This window comes from Sturnira hondurensis, unplaced genomic scaffold (assembly GCF_014824575.4).
Source record: "Sturnira hondurensis isolate 20B ecotype Veracruz unplaced genomic scaffold, ASM1482457v3 Scaffold0011744, whole genome shotgun sequence".
Classification (NCBI taxonomy): domain Eukaryota; kingdom Metazoa; phylum Chordata; class Mammalia; order Chiroptera; family Phyllostomidae; genus Sturnira; species Sturnira hondurensis.
In genome coordinates this window covers 810,413-827,374 of record NW_028084375.1, presented here as the reverse complement: position 1 = coordinate 827,374, position 16,962 = coordinate 810,413, and the positions used below count along the sequence as shown (strand labels likewise).

At 39.4% G+C, this 16,962-nt stretch overlaps 1 protein-coding gene across 1 annotated transcript in view; it reads right to left on the bottom strand.

Moving 5' to 3' along the window:
- Positions 1–16,962, bottom strand: part of THEM4 (thioesterase superfamily member 4) — a 39,900-nt gene that overhangs the window by 3,390 nt on the left and 19,548 nt on the right. The window contains exons 2-4 of the mRNA XM_037060349.1: positions 13,882–14,068; positions 7,452–7,626; positions 6,809–6,919 (exon numbers count right to left, since the gene is read on the bottom strand). Of these exons, the coding sequence (XP_036916244.1) occupies positions 6,809–6,919; positions 7,452–7,626; positions 13,882–14,068 (473 nt within the window). The remainder of the gene's footprint in view (positions 1–6,808; positions 6,920–7,451; positions 7,627–13,881; positions 14,069–16,962) is intronic.

Here is a 16,962-nt window from a genome sequence, read left to right as displayed (position 1 = left end):
TACATATCTAAGCTGTCCAATATGGGAGTCACAGGTGACTGAGCATTCAAAATGTGGCTATTGTGAATAAAAACCCAAATCTTTAAATTTATTTAATTTTAATTTATATTTAAATTCAAATAGCAACATGTGACTGGTGGCTTTAGTCGCCTTTGTGAATCCGGGTAGCTAAGTTGATTGATTAGAACGTTGTTTACCAAGGTTGTGGGTTTGGTATACAGGGTCAGGATGCATATAAGTATCAACCAATAAATACATAAATAAGTGAAACAACACATCGATTTTTCTCTCTCTCTCTCCTAAATCAGTAAATTAAAAAAGATATTCCTTTAGAGGTGAAATTAGAGCTGGCAGAACAACGCAGAACAGAGAGATGTGTGCTGTGCTCCTACAGTGCCACCATGTGGATGAATATGGATATCTGTGGAAAGGTGGAAAGGAAGTTACCACCAGGTGGAAAGGAAGTTATCACTGTGATTAACCTGTGCTTACCTTCCCTCCCATTTGCTTTTCTGGGACCTCTTGACGGAACAACCCAGCTCTAGAAAATATTTCTTGGGCCAGTTCAAGATTTGCTAAGACCCAATGGACATTAGGTGTTCTAGCCTGCCCAAATCCTCCTTTTCTACTAACATTGCTCCCTTCCTTTTTCCATGTCTTACCCCTTACCTCCTTCTGTCAATCACACACACTGACATCTCCCTTATATGGGGAGTCACGACCATTCTGAACTCAAGTAGACTGACTAGAGTTGACAGCTGACTCCCATTACCCCAGTACACAGTGAATGGTTGTGGGGGCTGGGCACAGGCCAAAATGGTCAGTCCTGGAACTTGCACTGGAGCCCTTGGGACTAGGTTCTTTATCTGCTGAGGCTTGTATGACACAAGCCTGCCTGGTGGCCATTGTGGCACTACATTAGGAAGGGTACTTGGGGATAAAGCAGACCCAGAGGAAAGTGTGGCTGAGACACTAATGGCATCATTGAACACCTGCACCCAGCCACAACTGTCTTCTCAGTCACACAGGCCAACAGGTTCCCTTCTTTTCTTAAGCTAGTGTGAGTTAAGAGTTCTATCTCTTGTATTGGAAACAGTCCTTAATTAATGAGAGGCTAGGAGAAAGGATCTCAGAAAATACAAAACAATATAACCACTATATTTATAAAGTACAATTTTATAAATGCAAGTAATATTTAGGCACAGTTTAGTTTGGTTGGCATAGGAAAGAGGCTTCAAATAATTTTCCTTAATTTAATTTTGCTACATAACTTACTAAGACAGTATTAGAGGCAGAAAAGAGATGAAAGGCCCTGGCTGGTGTAGCTCAGTGGATTGAGCACGGGCCTGTGAAGCAAAGGGTCGCTGGTTCGATTCCCAGTCACAGCACATGCCTGGGTTGCAGGCCAGGTCCCCAGTAGGGGACACGTGAGAGGCAACCATACATTGATGTTTCTCTCCCACTCTTTCTCCTTCCCTTCCCCTCTCTGTAAATACAAATAAAATTTAAATTTTTTAAAAAAAAGTCACACAAAAAAAGAGATGAGGGATAAAAAGCAAAATTTAAAAATAAAAGAGAAAATACATATATATACAATAGAGAGTCTTAATAAATCCAAAGGATGGCTCTTTGAAGGACTAATAATCTCTATCAAGATAGATCAAGAAAAACAAGAGCATAAATAAATACCATTAAGACCAAAAGGTTATAACTACAGATTTAACTGAGATATAACAAAATGAGAATATTGTGAATAACTTCACGTCAATAAATTTCAGATGAACTACATTCTGGTATATTTATTTCTGATAAATATCTGAACTACATTCTGATATAACTTTACTCTGATATATATTGTGATATATTTCTATCAAAAATCAGAAATACATGATATCAAGATTGAAAAAAGATTAGGAAGCCTGAATAGTTGAACAAAGAAGATACTGAGGCCCCGAGAGAACAGGGAAAGACCCCTGGTCTCCGAATCACCCCAGGGGAGTCTCTCACTGACCAGAATACCACCCAAGACTAAATATAAACAAAAAGAGTCTACTGACTTAAGTAAGTAAAATGTTGGGACTGTAATAGTAGATAGTGTTTCCCTAGCTGATTTACTATAGATATTTAAACAAATTCCCTTATTTCTGACTTCTAATTTAATGTGGCCATAGAACTTAGTTGTAAGATTCTGATTCTTTAAAATTTATTGAAATTTGATTTATGGACCACTACATGATCAATTTTTGTAAATGTTCATGTGTGCCTGGGAAGAAAGTATATTCTCCAATTACTGGTTCTATATCTGTCCAATAAATTATACTTGTTATCTCATGGTGTCTAAATTTTTTCTAATTTTTTTGGTCTGTTTCTCTATCACTGAGAACAGTGTGTTGAAATCTTCCACTACAAAAGTGAATTAATTAGTCAGTCAATTTCTCCCTGGATTCTATTAGTTTTATTTATATACTTTGAAGTTATTTTGCTAGGTACATACTGATTCAGAATTGTTACTATCTGCTATTGAACTGAATCTTTTATTACAAAGTAGCCGTCTCTATCCCTACTATAACTTTTTAAACAATTAATTATATTTTTCTGATATTCTAACCCTCTTCTCGTTCACTTTTTCCTCGCATATTTTTCTTTCCTTTTGTCTCATATAAACAATTTATAGCTTTTCACATTTTATAATGTCCTTTTTCAAAATAAATTTTATAATCTCTCCCTTTGAAATAACAGTTTGGTCTACTTATTATGTTTAATGCAATTACTGATTTATTTAGACATTTCTTTTTTAAAAAAGCTTTTATTTATTTATCTTTAGAGGAGAAGGGAAGGAGAGAGGGAGAAACATATCAATGTATGGTTGCCTCTCCTGCGTCCCCTGCCGGGAACTGGCCTGCAACCCAGGCATGTGCCCTGATGAAGAACCAAACCGCGGTCGTTTGGTTCACAGGCCCACGCTCAATCCACTGAGCTACACCAGATAGGGCTATTTAGACATTTCTTTTATTGGCATTCCATTTGACTCACTTTTTTCCTCTTGCATTTTTAAAAATGGAATTTTATTTTATTTACCTTGTTTTTACTTTTCTACTAGTTTAGGCTTTAGTTATACATTCATTCCTCTCTACTGAAAAATACAGAGAGGTTGAACATTAATTATGTTTACCCTCTCTCAAACTACATGCTATTTTTGTTCAGTATTTTGGCTGTTCTTTCTTTACTTCCATGAATTTAGACATTATTGTTACTTATATGTAGTCTGTTTAGAGTTACATTATCTACATGTTTACTGATGTATCTGCTCACTATTCTGTCTTTTCATCCTTCTGCCTGGTGGGATTACTTTTCTTCTTTTTGTTGTATATTCTTTAGAAGATCCCTAGGTATCGTCCTGTTGTTTGTAAATTTTCTCCATTTTGTTGAAACAAAAATGCCTTTATTTTGCCCTAATTTTTAAACTTTAGTTTTTCTGAAAGCATGATCCTGAAGCAGGACAATAAGAAGTTGAGCAAATTTCTGGGTAAGTGGAATGGGGAAACTGAGACAAGATAATTAAACAAAGCTAAACAATTTGAACAACTCACAGTCAATTAGTGAATCATGAGACCTTACTTTCCCTAACCAAGGACACCTGAGAGCAAACGGTTTATACCTCTCCTCCCTAACCAGAGAATAAATAGCTTAAATCATCCTGTTTGGGGAGACAGAGAACAAAGACGCACTTAATGCCATGTATGCCAGCCAAACCCAAGGACTAACAAAGTCAGGGGAACAAAAACCAAAAACTCAATCAGAGCTGGAAAGATCCAACATAAAAGTGAAACAGTAAAGCAGACTAAAGACTAATCCCAAACTTCCCTATCTGTTAATTTATTATGCATTAGCATATTAAAAACACACCTGGCCCTGGCCAGTGTGGCTCAGTTGGTTGGAGCAGCATCCTACACCCAAAAGTTTGCCGGTTCGATTCCTGGTCAGGGGGCGTATGATCCCCAGTGTAGATACATAAGGGAGGCAACCAATCAATGTTTTTCTCTCTCTAAAAGCAATGAAAAAATGTCCTTGGGTAAGGGTAAACAAAACAAAAACAGCACCTGGAAAAGCTGATGAATATTCTGTTGAAACCCCCCCCATATGAAGAGAGATAAAACCCTGAAGACAGAATACCAGCATGGGCTCACTCTTGAGCACAACACTGCCCCTTCTCGGGCATGAGCTTTTCACTTCCTCCTAACCTCTATGGGTCCCCATGAGATTTGCAACCAGGGGAGCAGCAGGCAGTGGCAGCTTGTCCCAGGCTTACCCCCTGATTCTGTCTGCTAGGCTCCCCTTTCCTATGACTTTCCAGTGAGCTAGAAGCAGCCCCACCTTGGCTCACTCCTTTCATATAACATTTGTAGGGAGCCAAAGCAGAGCGCCACCTGAGCTCTCCCCGTTGCTTCTTCTATCCTAAATCCTCCCGTTGTTTGACTGTCCCCAGCTTTAATAAGCACATTCTCAAAATCACTTGGACTTGTATTGTGAAATCTTTCCTGCGTGAAGTCAAGAGCCCATACACTACAGGCCAGCTGGAGGCAGACCTGATCCAGGCCAGGTTCCTGTCCGGTGACAATTATAGGGCACATGTCTCTTTCAGGACTCTTAAAATATGTAATTATCTTCTGGCTTCCCCACTGCTATTGAGAAGCTAGCTGCCAGAGTGACAGTGCCCTGTTACTTCCAAGAAACAAGACTGCTCTGTTATGAGTACCATTTGATCTCTGACTGGTTTAAAGGTCTCTTTGCCTTCAGTATTCTTTAATTTCTTTGTAATATATCTAGATATGAATTTATTTTTATTTATCTTGGTTTAATTATGTTGTGCTTTCTATATCTGTGGACTCATGTTTTTTTTTAGTTCAAGAATATATTTATCTATTATCCCTCCAAATACTGGATACCCCTTCCACGCTCTCCACTTTCTTCTTCCATAACTGAATAGAGCACATTTAAACTTTTCATTTGTCCTCTGGACCTTAACCTCTATCTTATACTTTTCACCTCTTTTCTTATTTTATGCTAAATTCAGGGTAATTTCCTCAGTTCTCTATTTCTGTTCACTTTCAGCAGTGTTTAAAGCCTTTTAACCTATCCACTGAGAGGTGCTTGTCTTTAAACAACTACATTTTCATTTCTAAAAGTTTTAGGTTCTGTGACCAATCTGCTTAGTAATTTTTGATAGCTCCTTATTGCTTTCTCTTTTTGTGATTTCATCTTTTATTTTATATTGTGTATCTGATTATCATGATCTATTAAGTCCCTGATGATCAGTTATTCATGGTTTCTGCTGATTCTCACTTATTGTGGTTTATTTCCTTGTGAATTTGACACAGGGTCTAGTTGTTATGAAAGGAGAATATCCTTTGAAATTTCTTGTCTGCCATGTTGCATGAAGAAGTCTAATCCAGAGCTTCCCAACCAATATGCCATGAATGGGTTATAGAAATGCTGACATATTATTTTTCATCTGGCTAGCTACCACTAACAATTAGCTGCTCTATTTATCCTAATGTGCCAAGCACAAGGAAATAAATCAACATACTAAAAGCCATATAGGAAAAGCCCATAGCTAACATCACCACACTCAATGGGGGAAGACTGAAAGCTTTTCCTCTAAGATGAAGAATACGGCAAGTATGCCCACTTTTGCTTCTTCTATTTAACTTATTACTATAAATCTTAGCCAGAGCAATTAGGGAAGAAAAAAGAAAGGCATCTAAACTGAAGAAGAAGAAGTACATTATCTCTGTTCACAGATAATAAGATTTTTATATGTAGAAAACCCCAAAGCTTCCACAAAAAACTGTTAGAACTAGTAAATGAATGCAGCAAAGTTGCAGAATATAATATCAACACACAAAAACCAGTTGCATTTCTATACACTAACAACAAACAATCTGAAAAGGAAATTGAAAAAATGATTTCATTTACAATAGCTCAAAAAATTACACAGGAATAAACAACCAAGAAGGCCCAAAACTTGTACACTGTAAATCACAAAACATTGCTAAAAAAATTAAAAAGATACAAGTAAGTGAAAGACATCCTGCATTTAGGAACTAAAAGTTAATACTGTTAAGATGTCAGTATTAACCACAGTGATCTATAGCAGTCAGATCATCCTGCCTATCATGATAACACACAAAACAATCGACTATTTTTCTGATCATTAGCATTATTCTCCATTAATAGGAATCAGGAATATTTGTAGCTATTCCTTGCCTTGGAATATATGTGCCTTATTGTTGCTAGAAGTAAAAGTACTGATAGTAACTACAATAGCAAGCTGCTCAGAGTATTTAACATGAGTTACTGAGTTATTTGTTATGTGGCCAGATATTGTTCTGGGTGTTTACATGGATGGATCCATTTACTACTCACCAGGAGAAGTGCTGGGAAATTTATGGCCCCCAGGATAGGATTTTCCTATGACTCATCCTACCTCTGGCATGTAAGAAACATGAAGTCTCTTTCCAGCTCCCTTGCCTGATGTAGAGGCACACATTTCACTCGAGTTCCATGGATGATCAGGCTGAAGCTCCCCTTTGCAGGACTTTGAGAGCTCCTGTCCTGCTTGGTTGGCTTCTTCCCCTTTCCTGTCCTGCTCCCCCACTGCCCTGCTAGTTTCCTCCGAGCACTTCCTTGATAATAACTTGCACACAAATCTTTGTCTCAGGGTCTGTTGCTGGGGAACCTGACCTGTGACACCTAAGAGAGAATACTCATGAATTTACCTTTTCTTTATTTTTTTTCATGAATTTACCTTTTAAAATTGATGTTGAGATTGGCAGTCATGACAAGCCCTTTGGCTCTGATGGCAGACATGCCAAGAGCAGCATCAATCATGGTTGCAACAGCACCTCCATGAACGAATCTAGTTACGACAGGAGGGAAAGAAGTGTTTTAAACAGTGTGAAAAGAGAGAAACATTATCCAAGCATCTCCATATATTGTAATTTGCTTACATCTATGATCAGTGTATTAAATGTCAAATATCCATGTCCCCAACTTCAATAGTGTAGTATTTGTAATAAAACAAGAATTTAATGGTAGTCAGATCACAAACAAGCAAAAAGCTAAAATACCATTTAGAAAATTTATATTTTTAGTAAACTATATACATCATTGCTTAAAAATTTAGGAAATGTAGATAAACAGAAGGAAAAGAAAAATGAAAATTATAAGGTCATCTAGTGACACCACTGTTAACATGTCAATGATACTGTCTCAAAGTGTACTCTACTGCCTTATGTCCTATGCTTCTGTGACCATAATTTATTATAAATACCTTTCCAGGTCAATAAATACATCTACATTAACATTTTAATGCCTTCATTCTATGAATACATGGGGATACTGCAAGATAACAATCTTTTAGACCCACATGTCCAGGCTATCATTCTTACCCGGGCATTCCTTGCAGGCAAGGGCCTCCTTGAAACAAGCAAACTGTCCTTTTCTCGACGTCATTAGAGAACATCACATATTCAAAGCCCAGGCCATCCTTAAAGCTCTCAGTGAAGATATGGGCTTGTGACAGTTGTTCTTTGTCTACAAGTTTTGCAGTTGTAGGGAAACAATCTGGGTGGTCGCATGAGAAACAGGTAAGAGAAAGACGTTGTGACAGAGCTATACACATCTGTGCTCTGCTAGAATAACAGGTCAGTAAGTGACTGAATACAATGTTAACCAGGTATAAAACTAAAGGGAGCACTGACTGGTATGGCACCCACAGAGCAAAAGGGTGCTGGTTCAATTCCCGGTCAGGGAGCATTACTTGGGTTGTGGGTTTGGTCTTCGGTTGAGGTGTGTAGAAGGCAATCAATTGATGTTTCTCACATTGATGTTTCTCTCCCTTTCTCCCTTCCTTCCTCCCTCTCTAAAAATAAATAAATAAATAAAATGTTTAAAAAAAAACTAAAGAGAATGGGAGGGTATCAAAGAAACAGGATATAAGATCTTTGCCCTTATGGAATTAACAGCCTAACCAGGGACATAGTAAATGTAAGTAAAATAGTAACAAAGAACTTTCTCATACATGGCAAACATGTATGTTTCTCATACATGGCAAACATTTATGGTACATAAATGCTGAGGATATACTGAATAAAATACTAAGGTGTACACAGAAGTCCTTCTTTAAATGAGATTTAAAGCCCTGGCTGGTGTGGCTCAGTGGACTGAGCACTGGGCGGGGTTGCTGGTTTGATTCCCAGTCAGGGCACATGCCTGGGTTGCCGGCCGGGTCCCCAGTGGGGGGCATGCAAGAGGCAACCACACATTTGTGTTTCTCTCTTTCTCTCTCCCTTCTCCTCTCTCTAAAAATAAATAAATATGCCCTGGCTGGTGTAGCTCAGTGGATTGAGTGTGGGCCTGCGAACCAAACAACTGCGGTTCGATTCCCAGTCAGGGCACATGCCTGGGCTGCAGGCCAGTTCCCAGGAGGGGATGCACGAGAGGCAACCATACATTGATATTTCTCTCCCTCTCTCCTTCCCTTCCCTTCTAAAGATAAATAGATAAACAAATCTTTAAAAAATAAATAAAATCTTTTAAAAAATAAATGAGATTTAAAGAAAATGAATAATGTAACAGTAGGGAGGATTTCTTGCAGAAATGAGTTTAGCCTGAGCAGAAGAGAATTATTACAGTGGATCAGAACCAGTTTAGTCCAGCATACCGTTCCATGTGGTTATGACTCTTAAATTTCCAGACCTAGGGTTAGAACCATTAGGGTTCCTCAAATCAAATTAATGAGTTATAATCAAGCTTTAAAAAGAAACAGAATGCTTCATATATGTCCTGGGGAAGTAGTAGTACACTTGTTTATATACAATTGTTCAATTGGACAACTGTGCACAAGTCGTATATATTAGGTGGTGAGTCAAAATGCAGGTCACTTCAAAATACAGACAGAAAACGACTGCTCTAAACAAAGGGCATCTTTGTCCTTTCATATCTACTTCAAGATTTAATTCCCCAAACTCTTAGCTTTCGTTCACAGCTCACTATGATTTGCTATGCAGAACATTATCTAAGTTTCTTTTATTGCTACTGAATGAATGTTTACTGACTTGGGAAGAAATGTGAGATGAGAAGATGTGGGAGCAGTGGGAAGAAGGTCAGGAAGGGTGACTTTTACTTAGGCCATGAGCATCCTGGGGGTGGGCATCCTGCTTTTAGAATTTGTAGGCTCAACAACTGGAATAAATATGTACTCGATATTCGCTAGCAGCTGTTGAGAAGATGAATGATTTAGAGGTTCAATGAAACTTAAAACTGAGCACCAATATCATGGTATAGTAAAAAGAACCTTCTCCTGAGAATTAGATCCACAACTTGCTCCTTTCTTCATACTTTATCCACACAGTGAGGAGATAAACCTAAATGACTTCTAAGATCTGACATAATGGAATTTCAGGGTAAGATAAGCACTGAACCTTTTATTTTTTACTTAGGAGTCCAAAACTTCTGGTCTAGATTCGAACCTTGGGGTTATCTCATAAAAGTGAGAAAAATAAAGATTATGGAATAAGGTTGTTAGAAATGCAGAATCTTAGCGCCACCCCTGATCTACTAAAGCATGACCTGAATTTTAACAAGGTTCCCAGGTGCTTCATATTCGCATTTAAATCTGAGAGGCACTGGTATTTTAAAATATGGGATCACAATGAAGGAAGCAGAGGAGTAACATGATAGGTCTGCATTTTTAATTATTTTGCCAGCTGGATGAAAGCAGGGATTTGAGGAGCACAAGAAAGATGAATGAGACCACCACTGAAACACTATAAAATCACAGTCACCCAAGTTATCTGCTAGGTGGGGTCATTTTCTCTAGCAATGCTCAGCTCCATGAGGACCTGAGCCAAAAAGAGATGGCAGATGGTTACACTCTTCCAGGGCCCCGGGGCTGGGGTTCTCCTAAGTAAGTAGACGAGAGAGGTTAAGATAGAAGAGGGCAATGGGAAGGAACAATGAGAAAGTAGAAGACTTAATGAACTGAAGGTTTTAATGAGGCCGAAGACTCGTTTCTGTGGTGCCCTTGAACAAGTAAGCTAGAAGGAAAAAGGTTGTCATCAGAAAACAGGATGTCTAAATGTGTGGATTTGGAGATTGTGCACTTTCTGAAGATGATAAGGCTCAAGATGTCCAAGATGTCCTTGGGAGTGTGTAGCTGGGCTGGGTGAAAACATTCACAGTTGATGGGGAAACAAATGAACTAAAGAGCCATGGTGTAGATGCTGGAGTTGCTAAGTATGATGAACGGCATTGGGTAGAGAGGAAAATGGTTAACCAGTTGCTGAAATACTCAGCATGTGAGGGAGAGGTTGGTAGATGACAGCAAGGAGGGGAAGAAGAGGAGGGGGATAAACACAGGTGGTATAAACCTCAAAGGAATGGGGCTTTTCTCAAAGACAGGGGAAGTAATGGTTTGAAAGCAAGTATGGATAGTGAAGAGGACCTCAAATTCTTCCCCATTCTGAGAGGGTCAATTTCCAGGCATGGGAGGGTGAGTAGGTTGGATGAGGGGATGAGCAGAACCACGTGGGAACAAAACCCTGGAAAATACTGACATGTAGGGAGCAGGTAGAGAGAAATAAAGAAGATTGGTCAGAAAGGTTACGAAAACAGAGAGAAACAGTTTCAAGGTGAATGAAATCAACAGTTAGGGTTGAAAAATGTCCACCAAATTTGGCACTTAGGTCACTAGTGGCTTAAGGAAGACATTTCTGGAGAGCTGTTTAGGGTAGAAGCCAGACTGCCCTGGGTTATGGACATTTAAGTAATTGTGTGATATGGTAAATAGTGAGAATGGAATTAGTAATATAGATGACTATTTTTTCTGCTTCATTTAAAAATAAAGTAATTCTTATTTCTATCCATTGGAGGTTCTACTTGTATAAAGAAACTTATGCCCTGGCTGGTATACCTCAGTGGATTGAGTGCGGGCCTGCAAACCAGAGTATCGCGGTTCGATTCCCATTCAGGGCACATGCCTGGGTTGCAGGCCAGTTCCCAGCAGGGGACCCACGAGAGGCAACCATACATTGATATTCTCTCCCTCTCTCCTTCCCTTTCCCTCTAAAGATAAATAGAATCTTTTAAAAAAGAAACTTATAAACTATTTTTTCTTGGTCAAGTTAGTTTTTTTAAGGATTTTCTTACTTATTTTTAGAGACAGGGGAAGGTGGGAGAAAGAGAGGGAAGAGAAACACTGATGCAAGAGAGAAACATATGCACTCTGACCAGGACAAAATCCAGAACCCAGGAATGTGCTCTGACCAAGAATCGAACCAGCAACCTTTCGCTTTGCGGAACAATGCCCAAACAACTGAGCCACATTGTTCAGGGCTTGGTTAAGGTAGTTTTATTTTTGTTTCATTCAGTCCTTCAGCAAATATTGGAACATGGTACCATGAAGAAACAAAGGTAAGGAAAGGTAAAATAACTTGTCCAGAGTCATACAGCTTTAAATTGTGGAACTGGAATTTGAACACACACACTACATTGCAACCATTAAATTAGGAAGTTGCCAGCTTTTAGGCGGCCCCTAAAGCCATGAAAATGAATGAGATTACCAATGGAGTACTGAGAAAGAGGACTAAGGCCTGAAACACGGGGCACCTTGACATTAACAGTGTGAGGATAACGAGGCATCAGCTGAAGAAGGTGAAAAGCAGGGACCAGTGAAATGGGAGAATGCAGTGTCCTGGAAGCCAAGTTTAAGGAGAAGGGAGTCACCAACTTTGTCAAAAGCTGAGAGAGGTCATTAGTTAGCAACATGGTTACTGGTACCCTTGGCAAGTGTAGCTTTGGTGAAGTGGTAGGAGTGAGAGTCTGATTGGAGTGGGTTCAACAGAGAGTAGGAAGAGAGAAATGCAGTTGTGGCACGTCTGCATGTTGATGAGAAAGCTCTCTCGGAAAAGGGACATCCTCAAGTAGACCAAAGGGATGGAATGCAGTGCATAACTGGAAGGCTTAGCCTCTCCTAAGAGTATGGACAGTTCACTTAAAACAGGAAAAATCAGAGCATTTGGACAGTTGCAGGGAGGAAGTTAAATGAGGCAGTGGGAGCTTGGAAGTTCTATTCTGATTACTTTAATTTTTTCTCTTACTGAAATAGGAGACAAGATCAACTAAGAGTCAGGCTTGAGGAAAAGGTAGGAAATAGCCAGCTAGGAGAGCAGCAGAGAGAATAGATGAGGGAAAAAGAAGTATGATTGTCGGACTTCCACCAAGATGGACACATACGTGGAAACACTGTGCCTTCTCCCACAACCAAGTTTGAATACCACAAAGGTTTAGTAAACAAAGACACAGCCAAAGAACAGAAAATTGAACTATACGGAAGTCCGACAACAACGAACTGTTCAACCGGACCGGTATGAGGGGCGGAGCCAGCAGCGGAGCAGGATCAGGCAGGAAGGATCCCCCCGACCCAGGCACGCAGGCAGTTGGGGTAGCAGCGGGCTAGCAGCACAGACCCCGTGAAGATGCGGGGCAGACTGACCGAGGTTGCACATTCGCGCATAGTGAGACGGACAGCACAGGCCCCAGCAGGTGAACCCAGCAGCGGAGGGCTCACTGAGGGCTCACTTAGTATGTACTGGGTACTGTTCTAACCACTGGAGATACAGTAGGAAATAAAATGTAGACCTTACCTGTTAGTGGTGAGAGACAAACCATTAAAGAAAACACAAATGTACATTAACAACTGCATATTATTAAGTAAAAGAAAATAATCTGTAAACGATTCTAACTCTAAGATATTCTGGAAAAGGTAAAACTATGAAAAAGATCAATGGTTTTCAAGGGCTCAGAGGGAAGGAGGGGGGATGAACAAGAGAAGCACAGAGCATTTTTAAGGCAGTAAAAGCATTTGGTATGATAATTTTATGATAGGTACATGTCATTATACATTTGTCAAAACCCATAGAAGTACAACTAAAGAGTGAACCCTAATGTAATGGATAGACTTTAGTTAACAATAATGTATCAATACTGGCTCATCAATTGTAACAAATGTACTACACTAATGCTAGGTGTTTTTTGTTTTTGTGTTTTTTTTAAAGATTTTATTTATTTACCCTTAGAGGGGAAGGGAAAGAGAGAAAGAGAAATATCAATGTATGGTTGCCTCTCGGGTATCCTCTGATGGGAACTGGCCTGCAACCCAGGCATGTGCCCTGACTGGGAATCGAACTGGGATCGTGTGGTTCGCAGGCCCACACTCAATCCACTGAGCTACACCAGCCAGGGCAATGCTAGGTGTTAATAACAAGGAAAGCTAGGGTGGAATTCTGTACTTGCTGTTCATTTTTCTGTATATCTGAAACTGCTAAAAAAAAAGTCTTAAAGAGATCACACATACACAAAGAAGAACAGGAAGTATAATGTGTGTGTGTGTTGGAGGTATGGTAGGTTGCTTTGGGGCTCATGAGCCTGGGTGATGCGGGGGTGACCTAAGCACCCTAAGCTTATTTGGGTGGCAGAGCCATACACTGAGGTAAACGGTAGAACCAGATTACTGATGATGGCGTCGATGCAGAGAAGCAATGAGGCTGTGTGATGGTGGAAGCTCTCTGGGGTTTTTTTGAATCCTGCTAATGGTGATGAGGATGCCTGTGTGGGAGACAGTCTCATTTTCAGCAAAAGGCTTCACGTGTTCCCACAATCCGCAAAATTTATTGAGATTTCTGGCCTATAAAACTGGAGAACACAGAAACCCCTGTACTATACTCCTTCCTTTTTTCAAGTGGTAATCAGTGCTTAAATCTGTTCTTAGTTTTATATTTGATATTTAAATATTCTTTATGGAAGAGTCACTGTTCCTACCATGAATAAAGGTTATGAAGTCCTGAGCATCTTGAAGTCTTTTATAACTATAGGAAGGCAAAAGTGTCCAGGAGCCATCTTCACATTTCTTCATGAACTGGTCAAAGAGCAGTCTCATGTCCTTGCTCCAGCTGGGTTTGGGGAGAGAACAGTCCTTAGGAAAGACTGTCTCAAAACCCAATGATCTCTGGAAGACAAAGAAAAGAAAAATAAGAGTAATGGGAGGTACATCTATGCCATAACATATTCTCCTTTTTTTTAAGACTACTGTACTGGTTTTCCTTTTCCCAGAAGCTTGATTTTGGAGAAGCAAACTTCAAGGATTATCTGGTCCACCTTCCTTGGGAAAAACAGGAGACAAAGAGAGTTAAACAATTTACTCAGTGTCACCCAACCAGCTATTGGCAGAGCCGGCAGTAAGCCCAGGTCTGTGGACTCCCTCTTTTTTTCCAAACCTTAATAAAGCACAGTTGAGCCAGGTACTGGAGATCAAGAGAGATGATGGACAGACATTCTCCCCCATGTAAAAAGAGGGGTATGCTACTAGTGGGGTATGCACAGGAAGCGAGAGCAAAGGGGAGAGGTATTCATTTCAGATTGGAGCTCAGGGTGGGGTTCTCTGACGTGAATCTTGATTAGACAAGCAGAAATTGGGCAGCCAGAAAGAGTATTTTAGGCAAAGAAATAGTGTGCAGAAGCAAGGGGGCATGAAACAATTTTGAAAACCATATTCTAGTTCTCTGAAATTAAATACTAATTATTATCCCCATTTTACAGATGATGAAACTAAGGCCTTCAAGAAGCTTAGTGTTGCTTTGGTGCAGAGGGAAGAACAGAGAGCTGCAGAGATGTAGGCAAGGGCCTGTGAGAAGCCTTCACACTAAGCTACCTGGTTTGAATTGTGTCTGCAGTACTCTGAAGAATTTTAGACAAGGAGAGACATGATCAGATCTGGCCATGATATAAAAGATAATAGGAGTGACCAAGATTGGATTGGAGGGCCATGTTCTGAGACTACTGCGATAGCCCAGGTAAAAAAATTACAAGTGCACAAAGCAGAACTAGATGACTATTTCAATAAAAAGAGTGAGGGAAGAAGAAAAACACAGGAGCCAATCCTAGGTTTCTGAAATGTCCAACAGACTGGGTGACAGAGCCAATTACTGAGAAAGAATATAAAGAGGAAGGGGAGGTCAGGGGAACAAATGCTTGGTCACAGTAACAACAGCTTCCACCCATGCAATTTTTCTGTGGCACTGAGCACTGCTACCACTACCATGCCCAGGTAGCAAGGGGAATGGTGCAAGGGCCCTGAAGCAGCAGGATGAAGGAAATGCTCAAAGGCACCACAAAGGACAATTGGTCCTTTTTTGAGTTCTTCAGAAATTTTGGGATCTCAACGACCATAGAAGCTATCAACTTTGTAGCGTTCTATTTCCAGCCACCCTTAGCAATTCATTCAGATTCAAGGAACTACGGCACTTGGAATGTACCCTGAAGTCATAACATGGAGGGATGCCTACTGTGATGGGTTACCAGCTATCCAGACTGCTGTTGACTCTGGGATGGCTACAATCCTGGCCCAATGGCAATTTTAGGGAGCCCGTCTCAAGAACTCTACAGACCTAGAAACTTCCTGACTGAACAAAAGTAAGTCTTAACTTCACAAGGGAAAAATGTGAGCAGGGGAGAGAACAGGCCACTTCCTATAGCTCAGGAATCACACCTTTGTTTGTTCCTTATGGTTTTGTATTGGCTCATTCCTTCAGAACTCAGCTCAGAAAATTTAGAAGAGAAACAGAAAATTTAGAAGAGAAACAACAACAAAAACCCACCCATTATCTCTCCATCTTAATACACCAATAATAAAATTTTGACGTATTTCCTCCAAGTTTTTTGAAGGATAAATTTTCTTACATTTAATCTCTAAGAAATACATTTTTTTGCTTCATCACTTAAAATTACTTAGTGTTCTCTTTTTTATGTTCTTCATCTCAATTATGACTATTTCCAACATTAGAAAAATAGTCCTTTAACTTGTGTACTATATTTATTTAACCATGTAGTTGGACATTTAAGTTGTTTTCAATCTTTTGCTGCTTTAAATAAAAATGTTCATTAGAACATTTGAATGTAGCTTTTTCTCTATCTTAGATTATTTCCTTAGAGTCCAGTTTAATTTTTCAGCTTTTAAAGTACATGATTTCTGGAAGTGACTTAACAGACACTACTAGTCACAAAATAATAATGTATCAACCAATCCTCATCAAACGAGAGGGAGGCTTTGAAGTCATGGATCTGGGTCATCTCATCCATGGGTCTCATCTTAAATAGACAACTCTAGGACTGATCAGTTTTAGTGTCATTTATGGACCACTGCAACAGAAATAATTTAAGATTTTTAGGAATTAGGATGACTGCCTCTACTGTGGACTCTCTTACCTGATTTTAACTTTGAAAGTCTGGTATTCAGCTAAATGTAGCAAACGCTCTTAGCTCTACTATGTGCCCTGGTTCTGTGCCAGGAACAGGTAACACAAAGAAAGAAGACTTAGGCCCTGCCTTCAAGTGCTTGTAGGCTTGAGTGTAAAAAAATGCTAAAACAGCAGTAGATATAGACACAGAGTGACTTTCAGGAAAAAGTTCAAAATGAGGAGTGATTTCTAAAGGATACCATATTTTGCCATGTATAATGTACACTTTTGCCAAAATTTTTTGAGGGAAAAATAAGGGTGCACATTATACAAGGTAGTCCTAATTCCGTACCTATATATATGTTTTTAATTTTTATTTATGCTTATGTGTTAGAAGTAACTCTAGTAAGCAATAATGATGTCTGTATGCCAAATAATACCTTTGAATACTATAATCAGTTTTATTTGTAATATAAATAAATTAAAATTGAATTAAAAATTAAAACAGAAGTTTTTTTCCTGAAAGTTTGGGCCAAAAACATGGGTGTACACTATACATGGGAGCACATTATACACAGCAAAATATGGTAAAAAGTTCACTATGGAGAGAATGGGATGGTTGCTCCAAGCCGGGACATAGAAAGATGAAATAATCAAATGACGTGTT